At 40.5% G+C, this 25,422-nt stretch overlaps 1 protein-coding gene across 2 annotated transcripts; it reads right to left on the reverse strand.

The window, feature by feature from the left end:
* Positions 1 to 372: 372 nt before the first annotated feature.
* c6.2 (complement C6, tandem duplicate 2) lies at positions 373 to 20,988 on the reverse strand. Of its 2 annotated transcripts, none has more exons than XM_090226197.1 (18): positions 20,628 to 20,988; positions 17,618 to 17,818; positions 8,638 to 8,794; positions 8,401 to 8,542; positions 8,156 to 8,297; positions 7,815 to 7,959; positions 7,513 to 7,722; positions 7,008 to 7,248; positions 6,776 to 6,898; positions 6,444 to 6,610; positions 6,017 to 6,242; positions 5,600 to 5,768; positions 3,007 to 3,121; positions 2,242 to 2,374; positions 1,857 to 2,051; positions 1,599 to 1,686; positions 1,141 to 1,382; positions 373 to 935 (listed from the first exon to the last, which is right to left on the reverse strand). In XM_090226197.1, the coding sequence occupies exons 2-18, from the start codon at positions 17,761 to 17,763 to the stop codon at positions 751 to 753; spliced, it is 2,826 nt and encodes a 941-aa protein (XP_090082323.1). In that variant the 5' UTR covers positions 17,764 to 17,818; positions 20,628 to 20,988; the 3' UTR covers positions 373 to 750.
* Positions 20,989 to 25,422: the final 4,434 nt, after the last annotated feature.

Raw genomic sequence — 25,422 nt, forward strand, 5'->3', positions numbered from 1 at the left:
AGAAGGGTGTCCCTCCAATAGAGTTCCATAACCTATGTTAATGCGCATTGAAGCTATTCTGGTGACCCGACACTCTATTGGTAACGATGTATGCTGAGAGTCGGGAAGCAAGTTCAGGGAGTGAATACATTTAATAAATAAATAAATAAATGAACAAAACAAGAACCACAAACAGCGCACCGACATGAAACAGCAACAATGACGACTGGGGAAGAAACCAAAGGGAGTGACATATAAAGGGCAGGTAATCAAGGAGGTGATGGAGTCCAGGTTAGTGTCATTATGCATGCAATGCTGGTGAAAGGTGTGCGCCCTAACGAGCAGCCTGGTGACCTAGAGGCCTGAGAGGGAACACACGTGACACTATTAAGACACTATGTTGGTGTTTCCTTTATTTTTGGCAGTTATATGTAGTTGCAAGTTGTTGTAAATAAAATATTGGATACAAACATATTTGTTTTTGTTAATTTAATTTAAACACCACCTTTTGCCAAAATATATTTGATTTCATAACAACACAAGAAAATAGTCATAAAAGGATATAAAAAAGACATACAAGCACAAAATAACATGCAAAGAAATTCACTTCAAGCTAGATTGTAAAACAAATTAAGTTGAACAAAGCTGCAATTCAAACGGGACAAAAATCAGCTCCTTCAGAACGTCCATCTTTACAGTTGTGCTGTATGATATAATGGAGAGGGAGAGAGTGATAGAATACAGGAAGAGGAAAGCTACACTGGGACCTGGTTATGTGGACTCTTCACACAGGCCTTCGTTGAGAATCTCAAACTCCATCTTTCTACACTTGATGGCAGCCATGAAACACAGATTCACACTCCTCTTGCTCTGGGTCTTCAGCAGCTTCACACAGAACATGTGTTCTCCCTCCTTAGGACAGTCCCGGGGAACTTTACACAGACACTGTTTGGACTCTGATTGCACAAAGACAAAAGGGAAAGAGCACAGGTATATGAAATGATTTTGCTATGTTGAAACCCTATCGACACATTCATCCTTGAAACATAATTAATTGTATTGTATGTAAACTAGTTAACTCTTTGCAGATTAGGTTATTTCAGATGAAGTGGTCAAGTGCTATCTAAATCTGAGAGGGAATCTGTGGTCAGTCAGTCATACCAGTGCAGCTCTCCCACTCATAGCAGGTGTCAGAGTCGCAGGGCTCCTGGACTGAGCTCTTGGCAGCCATGCTGACCCTGAACTTGGCCCAGTCCAGGCTGACCACATCCTCGTCACACGGGCCCACATTCATGAAGAAGAGCTGGTCACCATGGCAACGGCCCGAGTGGAAACCACAGTAAGACATCATCACACCACTGCCAACTTCAGCATTGAAGATGCAGAACTCAGTTTTGTATGGGCTGCAATACACACACACAGGTGGAGCACACACAGACATGGAAATCATTAGTCAGTCCAAGAAGAGGACAAATCTAGATGAACAGACTGATTCGGGAACCAAATTATTATGGTGGCCTTCAGATGCATGTGTTTAGCTAATGTTAAAAGGCAATTCAAAATCCATTAATATTGAATTGTTCATGACTTAATTATGATTGATAGGTAAAAGTGCTCACAGGCATGTCTCACGTGCCACACAGATACATTTGGATCCAACGTGCCTCTCTCCTCTCCCACATTGATTGTCAGGAACAAATGGCTTATCTGGACAGACACATTGACAGGACAAACATCTAATTACGTAATTTAATTATATTGTCAATCATGTGATCTCCACTTAATTGTCGAAAAACTCTATGAGGTCTTTAAAAGGATGCCAACTTTCCACCAACATCCCTCTAATGTTTCTTCAAAGTCCATTTGAGACAGACTACCTATTTTGCAGTGCAGGTCTTTAGGAAGTGGAGGCTCCCAGGTTAGACTCTTGGCACAGGTGTAGAAGCCCTGTTCTGACGGAACCATGCCTCTCTCCGTGCATTCAAGTCCCACGGAGTGGTCCACCTTGTACTCCTTCTTGGAGGGGTACAGAGTCATACCCTCAGGCACGGCAGGCGGGGAGCACACCTTCCCTAAGATGGAGGACAAATACTCAACAAGACTGGTTTGACATTAAAACATAAAAAATAAAAAAAAGTATTATATTATTGGCAAAACATGGATTCCAAAGTCTTTCCATACAAAAGAGGTTTGGTGTGGACAGAGTGTTATGCCTTCTGTCTGCATTCTATGCAGGGATTGTTCCTAAGAGGACAGACTTACTGATGCACATCCCTGTGGGAGGGGTCCAGGTCCCGTCAGGGCGACAGTTGATGAACTGGTAACCTTCCATTTCAAACCCTGTGAAGCACAGGAACTCCTCCATGTCGCCAAACTCATAGTAACGCTTATCTTTCTGACATTGAGAAGACAGAGAGAGAGACCAAACCTTCCATCATAAAGCCCTAACCTGCAGAGAGATGAACCTAGAGAAGAGGCCCCTCAGCCAGCTGGTTCTGGGGCTCTGTTAAAAAATCCAAACAGATACCACAGAGCCCCAGGATAATTAGACCCAACCAAATCATGAGGGAAATAATTATTAATTCCAAAAACTGAAAACATTGGAATGCCATCTGTCCCTAAACAGAGAGTACACAGTGGAAGAATATCTGACCACTGTGACTGACCCCCCCAGAAAAGAAAAGCTATTTGCACATTGTTACAACACTGTAGTTAACAATCTGACATGTCAAACGTTTCTTTGAAAATGTTTGTGTGTGTAATGCTTATTGTTTATTTATGATAGTTTATTTCACTTTCTTTGGCAATGTAATTCTTTATCATGCCAATAAAACCCCTGAGAGAGAGAGAGACTAAATAAAGAAAAATAAGATGCTAATAAGGGTATAAACAGGTAAAGGTCACTAAGACTGTGACATCACTGAGAGCTGGCCCAGAGTCTTTGGAAATATCACTCTTTCAGAGATCTTTAGTGAGTTCTGTCTCTGTTAGCTTTGTTAGCAGCTAGTGTTGTTAGCTTGTGTCTACCCTGAGGTGACTGTTGGCAGGACGCTTGGGTCTTGGACAGCCCTCCACGCCGGGAGGCAAGCCCTCCGCCCGCCCCTCTGTGGCAAAGTCCTCATCATTAACACATACATTTTGCCTGCGGAGAAAAGACAGACCAACAGAAAATCAGAAATGCACTCAGGTATATAAATCAACAGTACGTTTTTATCTAGAAGACCAACACTCTTCCTGATCGATTCTATTTTACTGGAGTGGTATGTACAGGTAACTGTCAAAATAAAGGAAACACTAACATAAAGTGTATTAATGAACACTGGAACCACACCTGCTTTCAATATACACTGGGTATACCAAACATTAGGAACACCTTTCTAATATTGAGTTGCACCCTGCCTTTTTTCCCTCAAAACGGCCTCAATTCGCCGGGGCATGGATTCTACAAGTTGTCGAAAGCATTCCACGGGGATGCTGGTCCACGTTGACTCCAATGCTTCCCACAGGTGTCAAGTTGGCTGGATGTCCTTTGGGTGGTGGATAATTTTGATACACACGGGAAACTGTTGAGCGTGAAATACCCAGCAGCGTTGCAGTTCTTGACACAAACCGGTGCGCCTGGCAACAACTACCAAATCCAACAACTAGACTTTACCGTGAAATGCTTACTTACAAACCCTTAACTAACAGTGCAGTTCAAGAATAACATATTTACCAAGTAGACTAAAATAAAAAGTACTAATAAAAGTAACACAATAAGAATAACAATAACGAGGCTATCTACAGGGGGTACTGGTACAGAGTCAGTGTGCAGGGGTAGAGGCTAGTTGAGGTTATCTGTACATGTAGGTGGGGGCGAAGTGACTATGCATAGGTACTGTAACAAACAAACAGTGAGTGTACAAAAGGGAGGGGGGTGGGGGGGGGGGGGTCAATGTAAATTGTCTGGTGGCGATTTTATGAATTGTTCAGCAGTCATATGACTTGGGGGTAAAAGCTGTTGAGGAGCCTTTTGGTCCTAGACTTTGTGCTCCGGTACCGCTTGCCGTGCAGTAGCAGAGAAAACAGGTCTATAACTTGGGTGACTGGAGTCTCTGACAATTTTATGGGCTTTCCTCTGACACTGCCTATTATATAGGTCCTGGATGGCAGGAAGCTTGGCCCCAGTGATGTATTGGGCCGTTTGCACTACCCTCTGTAGCTCCTACCGGTCAGATGCCGAGCAGTTCTCATACCAGGCGGTGATGCAACCAGTCAGTGATGCAACCACACTCAGACCTGCCTGGTGTTTACTCTCGATGATGCAGCTGTAGAACCTTTTGAGGATCTGGGCACCCATGCCAAATCTTTTCAGTCTCCTGATGGGTAAATTGTTTTGTTGTGCCCTCTTCATGACTGTCTTGGTATGTTTGGACCATGATAGTTGATTGGTGAAGTGGACACCAAGGAACTTGAAACTCTTGACCCGCTCCACTCCAGCCCCGTCGATGTTAATGGAGGCCTGTTCGGCCCGCCTTTTCCTGTAGTCCACAATCAGCTCCTTTGTCTTGCTCACATTGAGTGAGAGGTTGTTGTCCTGGCACAACACTGCCAGTTCTCTGACCTTCTCCCTATAGGCCGTCTCATTGTTGTCGGGGATCAGGCCTACCACTGTTGTGTCGTCAGAAAACTTAATGATGGTTTGGAGTCGTGTTTGGCCACGCAGTTGTGGGTGAACAGGGAATACAGGAGGGGACTAAGTACACACCCCTGAGAAGCCCCAGTGTTAAGGATCAGCGTGGCAGATGTGTTGTTGCATACTCTTACTACCTGGGGGCAGCCCATCAGGAAGAACATAATCCAGTTGCAGAGGGAGGTGTTTAGTCCCAGAGTCCATAGCTTAGTGATGAGCTTCGTGGGCACTATGGTGTTGAAAGCTGAGCTGTAGTCAATGAACAGCATTCTCACATAGGTGTTCCTTTTGTCCAGGTGTGAAAGGGCAGTGTGGAGTGCGATTGAGATTGCATCATCTGTGGATCTGTTGGGGCAGTATGCAAATTGGAGTGGGTCTAGGGTGTCCGGGAGGAGGCTGTTGATGTGAGCCATGACCAGTCTTTCAAAGCACTTCATGGCTAACGACGTGAGTGCCACGGGGCGGTATTCATTTAGGCAGGTTACCTTCGCTTCCTTTGACACAGGGACTATGGTGGTCTGCTTGAAACATGTAGGTATTACAGACTCGGTCAGGGAGAGATTGAAAATGTCAGGGAAGACACCTGACAGTTGGTCCGGGCATGCTTTGAGTACATGTCCTGGTAATCCGTCTGGCCCATAGCCTTTGTGAATGTTGACTTGTTTAAAGGTTTTGTTCACATCGGCTTCCAAGAGTGTCCATATTGGCTACCATGAGCGTTATCACACAGTCATCCAGCTCTCGTGCATGCTTCAGTGTTGCTTGCCTCTAAGTGAGCTTAAAAGGCATTTAGCTCGTCTGGTAGGTTCGCGTCACTGTGCAGCTCGCGTCCATACCCCGTTCAAAGGAACTTAAATATTTTGTCTTGCCCATTCTCCCTCTGAATGCCACAAATACACAATCCATATCTCAATTGTCTCAAGGCTTAAACATGTCAGTCTCTCTTACTCTTGGAAAATGGAGATGAAGCATCCCTCCTCCTGTCTGGCCGGTCCCTGGCAGAGTTTTCCCCCCCTCAGGGGAGCGGGGTTGTTGCACTCTCTGGTACGATGTCTCTTCATGGATGCATCACAGGCACTCCATGTCCCCCAGCAGCTCCAGTAACCATCTACTGCCTCTGAGGAAACCACACAGCAAACCACACTCAGATCTGCCTGGTGTTTACAGACCAGAAGCCAAACCACATTCAGCACTGTTTGGTGTGTACTAATCACCAGGAGTCAAACCACATTCAGCAGTGTCTGGTGTCAGTCAAACATACTGAGCACTGTCAAATGACTGTGCAATACACAACAGGGACTATACATAATCCTCATCCTGTATAAAAATGTGTATATCAGTGAGTGAGTGGGTGCTGCTGTGTACCTGAGGTGTAGTCTTGCGCCCGTTGCTCACAGTTGGGCCCATAGGTGCCCGTCTGGCAGATGCACTGACAGTCTGTGCCAGAAAGGACGGCACGGGCATTGTTAGGGCAGGGGGCACACTTGCAGGAGTCAAAGTCCTCCAGGTACTCCACCAGAGCTCTGGTCAGGTGCCTTCTTTTAGTGGCAGCACATGGGATCCCCTTGACCAGATTGATGATGGGCAACAGCTGGAGACAGATAGGAAGGAGACCGATTTCTCACAGGAAGTGACATGTTTTATGTCTTAGGAAAGAGCTGTTATAAACCAAAAGTATCTCAAAAAGATGGTTTGGATTCACTATATCACAGCCAATCATACACAATCAATGAATTAACTGGATTCATTGTTTCCATCCTATTTCATTATATTCCACGGAGGGAGTTCTGACCTCATATTCCACAACAGCAGGGTTGTCTATGAGTGATTTGGCCCAGTTCTTATAAGTGGTGCTGTCAGGGGCAGCCCCTTTCTGCTCCCAGGCCAGGGCTGCAGCCTCTCCGGTCCGGCCTCCACGCACCATGGAGAAAGACTTCTCTGACGACTGCACGAAAGACCCTGACCAACACAGAAGTAACAGTAAAGGGTGAAGAGCCAGTTCTCAACAAAACTATTGAGAGAGATACTTAATGAAACCGAACAAGTGAAAAGTCAAGACGACTAGAGCAAGGTGGTCTATCTTGAATGTTCAATTTGTGTGTAACGGTAATTAGAAAAACCAACCTTCATGTTTTTGAGTCATTGTATTGTCGGAGCATCTTACAACATTTGAACTTTGCGAGTATATTATTATAAACATGCTCGACTCAGACTTTAGGCATCCTTTGGTATGCTCTTCTGTTAAACCTGTGACAATGAAACACAAAAAAAATGAACAATTTATGAAATCAGAGAGAACAATGCACTAGCAGTGGGTATTGTGCCTCCTTTTGACTACAAGGCTGTGCTCTCGTACCACTGTTCTTAAGCTCCAGTCTGCTGTATTGGTAAAGCAGATCATAGTGTCCCCCTAAGGTTCCGGAGGCGAAGTAGTGGGTCCCAAAGTGCTTGAAGATCTCCCTGTAGAGGGCGTAGTTGTACTCCAGGGGCAGGCTGGTCAGAAACTGTAAGAAGGGCTCTGTCAGGTACAGGTCTGAATCCTTCACCCTGAATCTGGATACAGGTAACACCTGGTGCACTCGGAAGAACTGGGAGTCCTGCAGAATAGGGTGAGATTACGTAATCATAACGTCAGTGTTACCTTCCCAGCTTTGAAACGCAGTGATTGTATGCCTGCCTCACAGTAAATGCCAGTCCTACTGCTTGGATAGAGGGTATGGTAATGTGATCTTAGATCTGTGATTGAGGGAAACCTCTACTTCAAGGTCTACCACTACGTTGCAATACTGTGATCAGGGTGTTTATTTTTGTGTGTGTGATTGTGAATATGTGAGAGTGCATATACTGTAGATGCAGCTTGCCGTCTTCTTTGAAGCTGAAATAGCCTGCTTGAATGTGTCTGTGTTGGATTGGTGGTGGCGTCTGGAACCAACGAAGAAGATCGGGACCCAGATTGAACTAGAGTCACCACTGGAGGAATCACTTCTGGTAGAGACTGGTGGGGAGGCCAGGTTGACGGTCTCACTGTAGACTGGCTGGGGTTCCTGTTTAAAGTCATCTGGGATCTCGACCTGTGGAAGCAGAACCACAGCTAGATCTGATCCCAGACCAGTCAAACATGGGGAATAGAATAAGATGAGATCTATATGCATTAGTACTGTACCTTGATCTCAAAGCTTTCTACATTGGCTGGGACGCGGTAGTACAGCCTGTAGCTGCTGCCTCTGCTCCTGTTAAGGTTGCAGGTGTCCCCCATGAACATGTTATCCAGTACCGCACCCCTCATAGCCTCTGCCATGGCATCAAACCTAAAACAGGAAAGTAACAGAAGCCAGCAGCATTAACCCTGAAGTTACGTTACTTTTCTTAAAATCACAGGATACGTATCAAGAAATTACATGAAGCAGTCCTGCTCTGTATTCACTGACTACTGCTAAACATCTACTATGACATTGACCACTGCTCCAGGCAATGTCTTATGCTGGCCTTTGACCTTTAACCTACCCGTTTCCTATGAGGTCAGCTCCAGGGACCACTCTCTTCTCAACAGGACACACTATTTTGAATTCATCACAGTTCTTCTCATCTGAGTTGTCCCCACAGTCGTTCTGTTTATTGCATGTTAGTTTGGAGCTGATACAGCGACCTGCGACAAGGGGAAATGTACATGAGCAGAGTTTTGTTTAAATGTGCACATGCAGTATTTTGTCCATACTGTATATGTAGTAGGTGAATATGTGACTGTTCACCATTGCCACACTGAAACTCTTTGCAGTTGAGTGTTTCCATCTTGCACTCTGTTGATGGGTAACACGCTCTGTCTTCTGTCAGAACAGCATCGCACTCCACGCCTCCAAACTGGGAAGGCCTTAGCAGTGACCGAGTCCTTAACTACAACATCAGAAAACTGGTCAGAGACAGACGGTGGAAGTGTGTGCGTGTATTTCTGTCTGTGTGTCTCTGTGTGTGTATATTCTTTCACTTGCCTGTTTTTTGGCACACGGGGAGCACCCGGACCAGTTGGCCCAATCAGTGAGTTGACAGTGGATGAAGCAGGCCTGGACGTTACATGCCCGACTCTCATGCTTTTGACACAGCTGCTCACAGCTATTCTTCCAGTAATAGTCATCATATCGGATACTCCTGCAGAGGAGGGAATTGTGAAAACACAGAAAGTCGTATTCTATTGTATTTCAAACGTGGTTTGTTTAAAACTGAGATGGTCATGGAAACGCTGAACAAACGCAAAAGGAGCTTTTGGCCAACTGACCTCAAAATTATACACATTAATCATAAATCACTTACAGTAAAATATCCTTCCTTTATGTCATTTATGGGGCTTGTGAAGCAAAAATCCCACTTTAAATATTTGACATACTTCTTATTATAGTAAAACAATAACAATAGTCAATGTCTGCGGCCCCGCGGAAATCTAGTTAACATAATACCAAAATCCCCATAAAAATGAATCACTTTAATTAAGCTAGAGATATCTGGTTCTTTGCATGGGCTGCGTCTCAATCCACTACATCCCCTGATGTCGCCCGTCCGGATCTGCAGGACTCGTCTGAAGTCGGTACATCTGATCTACCAACTTCTGTCTGTAGCGTCTGAACCGTTTGGGCTACACACTAACTTAACCCCTCGGTGGAAACTTGAGTCTCTCACGAACGCGTACAGTTGAAGTCGGAAGTTTACATACACCTTAGCCAAATACATTTAAACTCAGTTTTTCACAATTCCTGACATTTAATCTTACTAACAATTCCCTGTCTTAGGTCAGTTAGGGTCACCACTTTATTTTAAGAATGTGAAATGTCAGAATAATAGTAGATAGAATGATTTTTTCCAGTTTTTATTTATTTCATCACATTCCTAATAGGTCAGAAGTTTACACACACTCAATTAGTATTTGGTAGCATTGCCTATACTTAAAAAAAAAACTTTGGTCAAACGTTTCGGGTAGCCTTCCACAAGCTTCCCACAATAAATTGGGTGAATTTTGGCCCATTAATCCTGACAGAGCTTGAGCTTGAGATTTTGCTTTAATAAATCCAAATAATTTTCTTTCCTCATGAAGCCATCTATTTTGAGAAGTGCACCAGTCCCTCCTGCAGCAAAGCACCCCCACAACATGATGCTGCCACCCCCGTGCTTCACGGTTGGGATGGTGTTTTTCGGCTTGCAAGCCTCCCCCTTTTTCCTCCAAACATAACGATGGTCATTATGGCCAAACAGTTATATTTTTGTTTCATCAGACAATAAGACATTTCTACAAAAAGTACAATCTTTGTCCCAATGTGCAGTTGCAAACTGTAGTCTGGCTTTTTTATGGCGGTTTTGGAGCAGTGGCTTCTGCCTTGCTGAGTGGCCTCTCAGGTTATGTCGATATAGGACTCGTTTTACTGTGGATACAGATACTTTTGTATCGGTTTCCTCCCGCATCTTCACAAGGTCCTTTGCTGTTGTTATGGGATTGATTTGCACTTTTCGCACCATAGTATGTTTTTCTCTAGGACACAGAATGTGTCTCCTTACTGAGCGGTTTGACAGCTGCGTGGTCCCATGGTGTTTATACTTGCATACTATTGTTTGTACAGATGAACGTGGTACCTTCAAGCAAGAAATTGCTCCCAAGGATGAACCAGACGTGGAGGTCTACAATTTTTTTACTGAGGTCTTGGCTGATTTCTTTTGATTTTCCCATGATGTCATGCAAAGAGGCACTGAGGTTGAAGGTAGGCCTTGAAATACATCCACAGGTACACCTCAAATGAACTCAAATTATGTCAATTAGCCTATCAGAAGCTTCTAAAGCCATGACATAATTTTCTGGAATTTTCCAAGCTGTTTAAAGACACAGTCAACTTAGTGTATGTAAACTTCTAACCCACTGGAAATGTGATACAGTGAATTATAAGTGAAATAATCTGTCTGTAAACAATTGTTGGAAAAATTACTTGTAGATGTCCTAACTGACTTGCCAAAACCATAGCTTGTTAACAAAGAAATTTGTGGAGTGGTTAAAAACTAGTTTTAATGACTCCAACCTAAGTGTATGTAAACTTCCGATTTCAACTGTATATATAGACAGGTGTGTGCCTTTCCAAATCATGTCAAAACAATTACATTCACCACAGGTAGATTCCAATCAAGTTGTAGAAACATCTCAAGGTTGATCAATGGAAACAGGATGCAGCTGAGCTCAATGTCGAGTCTCATAGCAAATGTTCTGAATACTTCAGTTTTCTTTGTTTTTTTATTTTTAACACATTTGCAAAAATGTCGAAAAACCCGTTTTCGCTTTTGTCATTATAGGATATTGTGCGTAGATTGATGAGGATTTTTTTATTTCATCAATTTTAAAATAGGGCTGTAATGTAACAAATGTGGACACAGTCAAGGGGTCTGAATACTTTCCGAATGCACTGAATGTTATCTGGCTATGCACCATGCTATAGGCTTGTTTAGCAGACAAGAAATGCTTATAAGTGCCTTTGACATTATTTTACATTATATGATTTTATAGTAGCAATAATTTAAATGAATTTAGCTGAATAAAATATAAATAATATTTTTTTTCCATTCCCTGAGCGTGAAAGTGATCATTTGAAACAGGATCTATCAATATGCTAGATTTAGAGTTATTTGGCAACTTAAGTTGTGAAATGTTGCAAACCATAGAATGCCTTATAAATTAAGATATATGGGCTGCATTATGACTAAGCTATCGATGATTTGAGAAAGTCGGAAAAAAACAGCTTGTGCTTTGTTCCTTGCTGCACACGTTGTTCTCTCCTCAAGTGATCATATTTTCATCCATCAGACTATTCTCAATTTAAATTGAATCTTGTCTTTACTAATATGTACAATTTGTTTAGATTTAGAATGGCCCATTAGCAAATGTACTGGAAAGGGAGCAAGAGAAAAAATACGTCATCCTTTTGCAACGGAGGCCACTTTCCCGCAGGGTTCGTTTCACTCATGTTCATCCGGCATGTTGGTAGGCTACTTCGGTTATTTTGCAGATGTGAGGTGATATTCCGCCTATGGTCCCTCCAACCCTGTTCCTGCAACTACCCACTGCTTAATTTGGGAAACAAAATGAAATCTGTTTGTGAACATCGACAGTAACATATTTTCACAGCAAAACATATTTAATTAAAACGTTTGACAGCCCCTCTCTCTGCTTTCTGGAGAAAGGAATGAAGGAGAGAGGGGAGGATCTGGAAATACATGGTGGTGGGATATCCTGTAGCTAAAGGCAATGTGTCAGCCTGTTAATCATGAAAATATATTTTAAAAGCCCAATTACTAGGCTATTTAAAATCAAATACAAAAGTCTTATAATTGTAGGCTAACTCTGAATGTGTTATTAGATGGGACATGCTAAACTGTAAATCTTCATCATACTCTGATTTTTTTATAAATATTATTATTATTATTGTTGTTATTTAATACGCTACTCCTCTTGTCTTAAGAGTCAAAAATGACTCTCCCTCCCTCCCTCTCTCCCCCCCTCCCTCGCCACTGTGTTTAACAGAAGAGAAAAACCCCTAAATTATCTTTCTTCAACTTGAAATTTGATGACTTTTCCTAGAACGACCCCAACATTAGAAAAAGTGAAACATCGCCTTTGTTCATATTTCCATGAAAGCTGTACACCACCAGGGCACACAGATTGTATTTTTGACCAGGCAGTTATAAAATCATTTACACACCACAACAACCACAAATACACACACACAATGAGAAATTGAGATTATGTGTGCTACTGATTGAACTCAGCCAGCAGCTCCTGAAGAGGAAGATAACCATGGTTGGCACAGTTAGAAAGAACAAGCCTAAGCTCCCCCTGCACTGCTCGCAACAAGGGGGAGAGAGGCCTTTTCATCAAATTTTGCCTTCACCCCACCACCACTCTAGTGTCTTATCTCCCAAAGAGGAACAAGAATGTGGTCCTCCTGAGCACACTGCACAAAATGGCTGAGATCAGTGATCGTGAGGACAGGAAGCCAGCCATCAACCTGGACTGTAACCACAACAAACGAGGCGTGGACAACCTGGACAAGGTGATTGGATCTTACAGCTGCAGGAGGATGACTGCCAGCTGGCCCGTGGTCATCTTCCATAACCTCATTGATGTGTCCTCATACAATGCCTTCGTGATATGGAACAAAATCAACCCTACCTGGATGCCTGATAAGCAGAACAAGAGGATGGTGTTCCTGGAGCAGCTGGGAAAGGCACTTGTACATTCAAAGAAGGGAGTGCCTCCCCCACACAGCAGCCTCTGCAGCACTTGTGAAAGCTGTTCAGGGGGATGAATATTGTCCTGATCCACCTGAGGTTGCAGCTGGGGCAAGCAAGAGGAGGAGATGCCAATTCTTCCCCCCAAAAGAAGGACTGTATAACAAATACTATGTGCTGAACATGTGAGAAATACATCTGAAAAGTCCATGCACACACACTTGCATACTGTCCTACATGTGCTAATTAGAGCTGATTGATTTATGTTCTTCACATTTTTGTTTTGCATCAATTATCTTATTTTATTCTTATTTATTGTTGTTGTTTACACCACTTGTGGGTGGGAGGGAGCAATGGTTTAAAAAATTAAGACTAGTACTTTGCAGATGAATTCCTCATTGTACAGTATGTACAATAAGTATATATCACTATGTTGCCAAAAAAGTTCAAGACTGTTATTGTTTACCTTCAATAAAAGGCATTCAAAACTACTTTCTGCACATTTCTTCTACTTTCTTAGGCCATACAAGTGCTATCTTTGGCACAATTTTTTTTTTTTACACCTATGCAGTACCTTTAGCTATAATAATAATAAACCTCTACTTTAGTAAAGAAAACAATTATGACAGGTGTGTTGTAATAAAAACGAGTGGTGTTCACTGATTAAATGCAGTCTGCATTGTGAAGAGGGAAAACCCAGATATTCACAAAGTTTTGATGAATGACAGGTTGTTTCTTCATGCAAAATAGATTTGGGGTTTACAATTAAATTAAGCTGCTATATTTTAGGGTTTAGTGAGGGCGGGTCATTTTTTACCCTTATGACAAGGTGAGTATACAGAATGTTAAGACTACACAAGGGTTAAGCTAGAAACGCTGTTTAACTTTAAAATGTGTAGACTGGTCTGGACCAGTGTGCAGACATACAACATTTTGATATCTTTTATACCTTTTAAGTCAGAATTTTTTTAATCTTTATTTTTGTCCATCCACTTTCATGGGATTCCCTCAACATTCTAAAGGTCCCATTGTGACATCATCTCTTCCAACATTCCATTCACTGTAAATGCAAAAATTTAACTTTTGATACAAATCAGCTACTTTTACCACTTTGCCAAAAACTTAGGCAAAAGGTTTGAGGATATGACATCTTGGTCTCCTTCACTGCTATTCCAATCTGAAATAAGAACAGAATTATCTGGAATGGATCAAATGTTACAGCAGTTTTAATAACTGCATCAGCAACATTTTCTGTAACTTTTTATAGACAACTGAAATGTTGACCAATTTCACAACAAGTTAGACAAAACGTTAAAGGATATGTCTCCTTCTCTGCTATTAAAACCTTTCGTCAGAACAAAAATATCTGCTACCAATCTAACCATACATCTGTTTTAGTAACTGCATTAAAAAAATGGTTTCCTAACTTTTTCCAAACAACTGCAGTTTTGACCACTCCCCCAACAAGACAGACAAAAATGTGTAGCATATGAATTCTTCCTGAACTTTTCTGCATTTCAAATCTGAGAAAATATCAGGAATCGCTTCTACTAATCAAGAGGTAAAGCTGTTTTAGTAACCCATCAACTGCTTTCATTACAGATGCAGTAAGTCATGTCACAAGCTAGCAGATTCAGTTCTGGTCCTGGGTGTAGCTAGCTAGCTCTGGTCTAGCTCTTGTCTGCACTATAATTTATAACTTCTTAAATGTTGTCGTGTCTTTGGCTATGCCGGATTAAGTGATATGACATGCTATTCTATAAAATCATTTCTCTGTAATTAATATTACCTGATTAAGCTTATCATGTAAATGTAATTAACTAGAAAGTCGGGGCACAATGAAAGAATGTTTATAGAGCTGTTATCTTCCGAATAAACTCTTAAAGACCTAGTAATCTTTTACATCAGTAGCAGTCAATATTTAATCGTCACTTTATTCAGTCTCATCTGAAAGTTGTAAATTCTTGGTTATCTTCACGAACCCTGGCTAACAAGTTGAATCAGCAATACAAAATTTGGTTTCATCATTTATTTACTAAATACCTAAATAATCACACAGAATTACATATACACAGAATGTATTATACATTGATTACAATTTATGTCACAAAGGAAAACGTCCCTAGCGGACGGAACAGATATGAAGGCTGGTTACACTAAGAAAGGGAGTTGGGTTTGAGTGAAAGAGCGGGATGACTGAGGAGAAAAAAGGTTTTGTGTCTCTATCGGGACGTAGGCAGCTATGCTATCATAAATACAGTATCTTATGCATTCTAAATAACCGCCCATTTGAAAAAGGAAAATGCAATAAACGTTTTCTCTGAGCTGCGCTTCGATCGGTTGTTCGTAGATGGAAGGCCGGGTGGTCCAGCATGGATCTCTTGTTCTCTGAAGAATGTCTAGTGGTGAACTGGAGCGTGGTAGAATGGATACTCTGTCCGTCCTCTCCTAGCCCACGTTTAACGGGCGGAGAGGGTATCACTTCTTTAGTGAATAGGAGTTCAAAGTTCATACCAAGTTGCTATACTTTTAAGCTCATGCTATATTCTGGCTGGTATAGTTTAAATTCATCCTTTCGGCGTGTTGATCGTCATCTTCACGTTGAAATTCGATGCTAATTTCGTTAGGTTCTTGTCGTTCAACCAGAGCTCACGCTGAGGTTGACTTAGTTCTGTATGTGATCTTTGTTTTTTCAACGTGGGGACCGCAAGTCCGCACGTCCTTGGAACAGGAAGTTGAATTTTCATCAACGGGTTTATATAGTGGTGAAAGAAGGGCGTGTTTCATAGTTTACAACCCATGTCTGTTCACTTGGACGAGGCCTCTGAGTGAGCAGAGTGTCAAACCGTTCTCTCATTTCAGAAGCTAAAATTACATTTCTTCTTTTCACAAATAGATTCATATTTAAACATTTAAATTGCACAACAATTCCATGTGAATCTGATTTTCCAAGATACAGTTTATGTTGTCCTGTCATCAGTAATCACGTCTCAGACATCAACTGATCTGACATCCTATTCATTAAGTACCAACGTATATTTTCAACTGGTTGGATTACCGAAATATGGTTCAGTTTCCCACCTTTTGATGTCACCAGACTCTCTCTTTCTATGTTAACAAAGGCTTTACAAGAGTCAACTCTATAAAGTAGAGAGAGAGAGAAAAGTGGAAAGGTATTTATGGGGGTCATAAAACCTCCCCCATCAAGCCAACATCATGACAGTGTGCATACACATGCATATACTGTAATACCCACCAACAATAATTGTAACTCTTGAACCGTTCAAGCAAGAGACACCAAACTAACTTTCACATGTTCAGGCTGCCCATTGATCTCAACCAACCAACCAATCAATCAATCAATCAATCAATATTTTAGTCAACTTACTTTTTCAACTATTGGGTTCCCGAGTGACGCAGTGGGGAGGGGTTGGCCACGGTAGGCCGTCATTGTAAAATAATAGTTTGTTCTTAACTGACTTGCCTAGTTAAATAAAGGTTAAATAAAAAAATAAAAACAGTCACCACCATTACTCTTGCAGACACTAACACTACTATACCATTTCAAAACCATACATACTTTAACATAAGCTAGCAAGCACACCACATTTTCTTCAGGAAATGTACTTATCACTGTTAGTCTAAAGAGTTTATTTATTAGATAGAACTACAACTAACTATCAGTAGGTCTACATACAAACCCATTGTACACAGTTCTTCAACTACCACAAAAATACTTTTAAAAAGCTGTAATCACTAGATGCAACATCATATTTCTCTCCCCAAATAGCCTAAAACTTTATAATCATTACATCGTCATTCAACCGTTGTTAGGTTAGATTACTCGTTGGATATTACTGCATTGTCGGAACTAGAAGCACAAGCATTTTGCTACACTCGCATTAACATCTGCTAACCATGTGTATGTGACAAATAAATGTTGATTTGATTTGATTTGAACTAAAATTAAACTTAATTTACACTGAACGTTTTACAAAAGTAAATCATGCATCTATTTATCTGAAACCCACAGCATTAATGATTCAGAGTTGCTTTGCTAAGAGTGTTGTGCACACAATCCTGCCTATTATTCCCATCTTCTGACAGAAGATCGCATTGTCATACAGATAGATGTAGGATCTTAATTTGATTATTCTTTTGTTGCAGAAAATTTTCCTGCACGGCAGAAAAGCAAACTTGCATTGTATTCAAGGTTTAAAAAGGATCACTAAAGTTTGTAATTTCCACTTAAAATGTAATAATTTGCCTCAATGAAAAATGTATCAACCCCTACAAAAAATGCCCATTAATTAGAAACCACAGAATAATTCACATTTGCTGTTGCTGCACAATTATTTTCCTGCTGTAGCAAACTGGCTCAAATTAAGATCCTGCATCTGTATGTCTTCTTTCAGTGTTCAAACGCATCAACTGTAGTTTATGCATTTTTGTGATCTAAGTTCCCAACAATCCAAAGTAATAAGGTTTATATAGTAGTATATCAAAGTAATCAGACCAATCATTTTACAAAACGTTACTTTGACTATACAGTATGCAACTACTTTACTTTAAATAGTACAGTAAAACATTTCAGCTTCTTCCACTACCATAAAAATACTTGGACAGAGATAAAGCAAGCCCCACAACTTTACTTCATGTAAAGTTACCATTTAGTTCTGTGCTATCGCTCTGCTCATACTAAGTTGTGTATTTTACCTGCGGCGCTCCTGGGTCCCGTAGTTGCAGGTTCTGGTGCAGGTGGACCATGAGCTCCAGGCGTAGTGGTCACAGAAGCAGCCCAGGCTGACCGTAACTGAACCCAGGACATGCAGCAGTACCAGGAGACTGTTGGTACGGTCCATGGAGAAGGATGGTCCAGGAACAGCTCACACTCTGGTCAGGACACTTCTGAAAGAACTGGATGGAGAAAGATAAGGAGGTGGAGGAGGAAATAGATTGTTGAGCAGGATTTACATCCAGGCACACTCAATGAAATCCATTGCACTTCATCCCACATGATACCAGAGGTGGGACCAAGTAACTATTATTCGAGTCACAAGCAAGTCTCAAGTCACAAGGTCAGAGTCTCAAGTCGAGTCCCAAGTAGAGTCTCGAGTCAAGTGCAAGTCGTGCATTCTAACAGCAAGCTGAGTCGAGTCACAAGTAAAAATGATCTATACATGCAATGACTTGTTCAACTACAAATCGTTGTCTATTTATTGAGGCTACCAGACAACCCTTTTCATTATTTTGTCTACAAAATGTAATTGATGATGTAATTGTAAAATAGGTTCCTTGTAGCAGTCGCAAGTGCGTGACATCAGCAGAAGGCGAGGCAGGTTGACGTGCTCAGAGTGTATATTTATTTACATGTCTTAGTGATCCAATGGTGAAAGCTTCATATCATACAAAATATACAAGTAGATTTACCAAATATACATGGGCCCAAAAGAAATAGCCTCTGTATCAAGCTTAACCTGTCCTATCTGAACAGGCACAGGTAGAGGGCAAGACTGCACAGTCTCCCCTTGAGAAACCAAATTGAACGTGTCTAACAGGAGCTCAAACAGGTATGAGGTATAAGCACAGGTATAAGCACTTAGCCCCTCCCAGGACCATACAATTACCCAATTGGCAATTACAACCATTAAACTGGTTCTACAATGTAAAAGGCAATTTCCACATCCATTGTTACATTGGTACATTAGACTTCATTATTATTAATGACATTTCATCACAATTCATGCTTGGAACAACAATTTTCTCTTATTCAACATACTAGCCTATTTCTATATGGACTGAGGCACACACGCTCCTATTAGCATAACCAGAATGACAGAGACATAGGACACAGACACGTGGAATTCCGACATAACCTGGGAAATATGAACAAAGAAAACCCATAGAGAATGATAGGGGCCACTAGTGGCCAAAAAGCCGCTTTAGCATGGCCGGTGCCATTGAGGGCTTCCACCCTTCTTCCGCCATTTTAAAGTAGTCTAAGTAGTAAATTTGGTAGGGATTCCTGTTGGTTTGAGCTTCAATGGTGCTGTCACAGATGCTATAGTGGCACAGATATAAAGATGAGGGTTCAATCTATGAGGAAACCATACAATGAATTAAATAAACAGAACTTCTAGCTCATGAGTCTTGCGAACCTTCATGTGCACAATAAACATCAAGCCCAGTCAGAGAACATTTTTAAATAAAAATGTATAGTATCAAACATGAAACAGAAATGTCTAAGTGTTACAATAAACAGAACATGGCATAGCTGTGGGAAGTAGGGCTGCTGAGGGTGCTGTGAACCCCCCCCCCCATTTTATTTTATTTTTATGTTTTACAAAAGTAGTGCACTGGGCCTTTAATATTCATGTATGTAGCGTGGACATTTTTTAAAATCTGCATACCCCAGCCCCCTCCCCAACCCCCGGGGGGTCAAATAAGAGGGCTGTGTACATTTCACAAGACAGTCTGTTGCAGTTTTTTTGTTGCAAGGGCGATGCTGCGGCTATTGTCTCTGGCTGCTTGTAGAGTAATCCACAGAAACTCTGTGCCACAAAATGAGTGGCAAAACGTTACAATACCAGGCCAGATAATCTTGAGTCTTGAGGCTCCAAGTCCAAGTCAAGTCTCAAGTTATTTTATGTTCTGTCAAGTCGAGTCCCAAGTCGACAAATTTGTGAGTCCAAGTTAGTGCTGAGCGATTAGTGCTTTTTGAGGTTGGTTTGGTTTCGTTTAGATGATTAAAAAATGATCCGTTTTCGTTTTCAATACTTTTTTTTTTTTGCATTATGTGGGTTGAATGCTGATGTTAATCATCATTTATTCACATTCTTTTATTTTAATAAAATATTTGTTTAGTTTGATGACTTCATTATTTCTTTCCAAGTCATCATCTCATAGAGCTGCTGCCTGTGCTGTCTGACAAAATCACTACTTTAGTAGTTCTTCAAAGTAAATAAGGCATACTTTTATGACTGCTGAATACCAACTATCAATCGCTTATATCATGTATTTTCAGGTAGTGATAACTAGCGAAGCAATTGCTTTCTATCCCTCTTGATTGCAAGTTCTCTCTTCTATCCGTCTGCATGTCTGCTCCACAATGACCAGACAAGTAAACTGGCACGCAGTGGATTATGCTCATTATTGTTAATTGCCACGTTTTCTGCACTAAACTATGTACAATATTGGCCTGTTGTAAAATAAAACTCCCTATTGCATCGCAGAGTTCGGGGCTTGGTCTGATTTATCTCTACAGAAACTGTGCATCCAGGCTCACAGAAGAAAAAAACAACAACTTGGAATTCAAATCATTTAGTCAATTCGTTCATTAAAAAACGAAAATAACAGAAATGTTGGTTAATTGCTCAGCACTAGTCCAAGTCATATGGCTCGAGTCCGCATCTGCTTGATAGTAAATTAGAATGTAGGCATCAAGGGTTAAATTCCTCCTCATATATAATCCATAGTTTTGCAAAACTACGAGGTCTAGATACTGTTCCCTTCCAGATAACAAACAGATTGTCCATACAATTCAAACTAATTCTGACTCACCACAGTGTTGACTCCTCGGCCACTAGATCCTGAGCTCTGCAAGAGTGTGTGTGCATGTGAGTATGTTTATGTTCAATAGCTTGAGGGGAACTACTTCATATACCCCCCTAAATGATCTCCCAAGGGAATCGGACTGTGAAAACGATTGGTTATTTGACTTGCCTACCTCTTAACCAGGAAACCCCCTTCCTGTAACAGCCACGAACCCAGCCTAGAATATGCACCGAAAAGACTGAAGGCTAAGCAATTTCAACACAAAGTTCAAAGTTCTGTATCTCAAGTCTTCCAAACCATCCTTTCGCAACTCTCCATCCTGTCCTGTTACTGGAAAAAGTGTCTGGAAATGTCAGATTCCGGTAATATGTACCAGCTGTAAGTCCTCTCTACAACTCCTTGTAACCCTTTCCTGCAGTCAATGACTTCAAGCGCCCTCGTTCGCCTCATGGGTGAATGTTATTAAAACCCCCTTAAGGATCACATTTTTTTGTTGACAAAAATCTAGTGTTTCTATGTCAAACAGTTTTGATATATTTCAGTGTTCTGTGATGTATATGAAGTGTAGTATTGGAATGCAACCTCAAAATTGAATACATTTAACTCTCTATATATCTTTAAGCCCATAACCATGCGTGTACTTTTGTTTCAATGTAGATTTGTTTAAGACTACCATCAATCACTTTGTGTGAGACTGATTTAGCCCACTGCAGCAAAAGGTTAACTCTCCCCCTGTTGACACCCCACCCTTTAACATAGTCCTAGAAAGAGTGTCGAAAGAGAGAGGTCATGAATCAGACACTGCATTCCTGTAACACTGATACAAATGAAAAGGGTTTCATGCTGTGATGATTTTCATAGCTCTGTAAGTATCCACAATTTCTCTCCATCATTGCCCACAGGAAAAATACAACACCTTACTATAGAATACTACAGTACTGTAGAATATACTGTAGAACACTATACACACTGTATACACACTGTAGTATCCCTTGATAATGTGTAGTACTTATTACGCATTTTGTAGTATACTGTAGAATACTATAGTAAATACTAGTATTATCCACACAAAAAACACTGAAGTAAACTGTTTTTTTTTTAAACTATAGTATATACAACAGTATTTAATTTGCATATACCTGCCCATTTCCGTCCACCATATCCCAATTTGTGCCACCCATAAGTAAGAAATCTATGTGCCAAGTATAGACCATACTGTATACTGTGTTCCCTACAGGTTATAGAAAGAGCAGAAGCTCTGAACTATCCATTCAGACCCCAGTCCAGCCTACCTACAGGTTATCGAAAATTAGCTCTTTTAGTATTTCTCCAGTAGTTTTAATCAAAGAGAAAGCCTCCACTTCTATGTCAAATATATTAAAACAATATTACTATAGTAAATACTATAGAAATGTCTGCAAAAGCTCTACAGTAAATACTGCAGTACGCTACAGTACAGTCCTCAAAAACACTACAGTAAATACTGCAGTATACTACTGTTTGCAAAACCAACACAGAAAATACTACAGTATATTACAGTCTGCAAAAACACTGCAGTAAATACTACAGTATACTAAAGTACGCAAAAACACTACAGTAAATGGATCTTTCTAGAAACTAGGGTAAGGGTGAGCGTTTATTGTAGTGGACAACTGTTTGGAACTGTTACAAAGTCATTAATTAATCATTTGCAATTTTTGTCATGTGAATATACTAACATACAAAAGGGAAACATAGATAGAGTTGAAGTCAGAGGTTTTAGACCTCCACAAGTCTGATTCATCCTTGGGAGCAATTTCCAAACGCCTGAAGGTACCACGTTCATCTGTAGAAACAATAGTACGCAAGTACAGTGCCTTGCGAAAGTATTCGCCCCCCTTGAACTTTGCGACCTTTTGCCACATTTCAGGCTTCAAACATAAAGATATAAAACTGTATTTTTTTGTGAAGAATCAACAACAAGTGGGACACAATCATGAAGTGGAAAGACATTTATTGGATATTTCAAACTTTTTTAACAAATCAAAAACTGAAAAATTGGGCGTGCAAAATTATTATAAAAAAGCCAGACTACGGTTTGCAACTGCACATGTGGACAAAGCTCATACTTTTTGGAGAAATGTCCTCTGGTCTGATGAAACAAAAATAGAACAGTTTAGCCATAATGCCCATTGTTATGTTTGGAGGAAAAAGGGGAACACCATCCCAACCGTGAAGCACAGCGGTGGCAGCATCATGTTGTGGGGGTGCTTTGCTGCAGGGGGGACTAATGTACTCATAAAATAGATGGCATCATGAGGAAAGAAAATTATGTGGATATATTGAAGCAACATCTCAAGACCTCAGTCAGGAAGTTAAAGCTTGGTCGCAAATGGGTCTTCCAAATGGACAATGACCCCAAGCATACTGCCAAAGTTGTGGAAAATGGCTTAAGGACAACAAAGTCAAGTTATAGGAGTGGCCATCACAAAGTCCTGACCTCAATCCCATAGAAAATTTGTGGGCAGAACTGAAAAAGGGTGTGAGAGCAAGGAGGCCTACAAAACTGACTCAGTTACACCAGCTCTGTCAGGATTAACGGACCAAAATTCACCCAACGTTTGACCCAAGTTAAAAAATGTATAGGCAATGCTACCAAATACTAATTTAGTGTATGTAAACTTCTGACCCACTGTGAATGTGATGAAAGAAATTAAAGCTGAAAACAATAATTTTGTCTACTATTATTCTGACATTTCACATTCTTAAAATAAAGTGGTGATCCTAACTGACCTAAGACATGGAATTTTTAGTAGGATTACATGTCAGGAATTGTGTAAAACGTAGTTTTAATGTATTTGGCTAAGGTGTATGTAAACTTCCGACTTCAACAGTACATTCAATATAATTCATGCTTTGAATCCAAACCTATGTTTAAATCCTCTCATGCTTGGAGTCTTGGCAAAAATCATGTGACATAAAACACTACCTTTCTTTCCTTACATTTATGATACTGTTGTTTGATGTTACATCATATACTAAGCATTTAACAAATGAATTACACATTCAACTTGATCCTATGAAATTTCTGGATTTTGCTGTCAGATTATTTTTTTTGTCTGGAGATCTCGGAAGTGTACTGTAACCTCGTAACATTTTCTATTTCTCTATGCTACGGTGTGAAAACAGTTTTTATGGGCAGACATATCCAAAATAATGTACTGTATGTGATTGCAAAATCCAATGCTTCTAACATAAAGAGGAGCTTTAACATGATTAATAAAACAAAAATCAATACTGTCTTTAATTAAAGGGGTTCTTCAATAATTACTGGATGATAGTTGTTCGATGCGCATTTGATGTCTAGCTGTTCAGCTACATGGGGACATTTTCCCTCAACATCAGCTGATTCACTAAAGGATAAAGAGCTTGTGTGATACCGCCCACAATTTAACAACAGCCAAAGTGTGGGAATGAATGTTGATCTCGAAGATTGACAGAACATTTTGGTGTCCATGTTGTTACGGTGGTCAAGATAATTAGCCTACATCATGTCAACGTTAACTCAAGAATCCTGAGGTAAGATTACGGTTCGTGTACATTTTGATCGAATGTTTTCCGAGTTAAAACGGAACAATCGGGAACGTGAAAACGACCTGTTTGTTCCTTGTTGAATAGAAATCTAAACATTATATAAAACCAAAGCCCCTAGCCCTAGACACTTGTGGAGATCTGAGAGAATTGGACAAGTGTAAGCAATACCACCAAAATTCCATCAAGCCTATCAGAGGGTAAGGTGGAGCTCTCACCATGTCACCACCCATCAATCTCTCTCAGATCTCCGCAAGTGTCTAGACTGGGCAGTAGGGATTAGGGGTTGTTTCTCGACAGGCCATGGGTATTATGGTAGCTCAGTCAGTCAGCCTGGCACTGTCAAACATGTTTAATACTGTAGCTGTCAAATACTTGCTTCCTCTGTCCTTGGGAGAATCTCAATTTAATTTCCTTGATTCGTTGCATTCTCTCTCCTCGTCTCCTTCTCAAAATTAATTGGATGAGGTCAGAGGTCGCTCCACTCTGACATTCTAGAGGACAAAGGAATGAAGGACAGACTCACTCACTCACTCACTCACTCACTCACACACACACTGCTTGAAGAGTTTACTAATTATAATGATTTTGTTATTATTATTGTCAACGTTTTTGTTGACAGAACCCATTGTATTATATTATTGTATTAAATTATTATATCAACTATTAAAAAATATAGAAATGCTGTTGTTTAATTATTCTGGAATGTTTAGCATGGCTATAAATTATAGATAAGTTGACTAAAGCACAAACAGACCTGGCATGACAAAGAAACAAGCAGAATACATGTTTCATGTGACATTTTGAATGACACCGATGTGTTGCTGTTGCTAGCAGTTATGGTCTCATTGTGCCTACCTAGACTCTTTTTCCTGTAACCACACATGTGAAGCTGCAAGAAAATCATATTTAAATATACGTATATCAAACCATTTTGAAATGTTGACCCTGATGTTACACATTGGCCACTTTATTTATCGAAAGACCCAAATACAACAGTATACTACTATCTGGAAAAATAGTACATGAATTATAGTATATACTACAGTTTTCTTTTACAACAGTATTTATAAATACTACAGTATACTACAGTAAACTACAGTAAACACTACAGTATTCACTGTAGTGTTTTTGCGGACTTTTGTCCACAAAAACACTACACTGAAGAGTACAATAAAGTCCTCAAAAATGCTACAGTAAATAATATACTATTTACAGTACCTTCAGAAAGTATTCACACCCCTCAACTTTTTCCACATTTTGTTGTTACAAAATGGGATAAAAATCGATTTGTCATTTTTTTTTGTCAACAATGTTCACAAGATTCTACTTTGACCTTATGGGGTATTGTGTCTAGGCCAGTGACATAACATCTCAATTGAATCAATTTTAAATTC

The sequence above is a fragment of the Oncorhynchus mykiss genome, chromosome 29, assembly GCF_057628025.1.
Source record: "Oncorhynchus mykiss isolate SJ-2025 chromosome 29, ASM5762802v1, whole genome shotgun sequence".
NCBI classification, from domain to species: domain Eukaryota; kingdom Metazoa; phylum Chordata; class Actinopteri; order Salmoniformes; family Salmonidae; genus Oncorhynchus; species Oncorhynchus mykiss.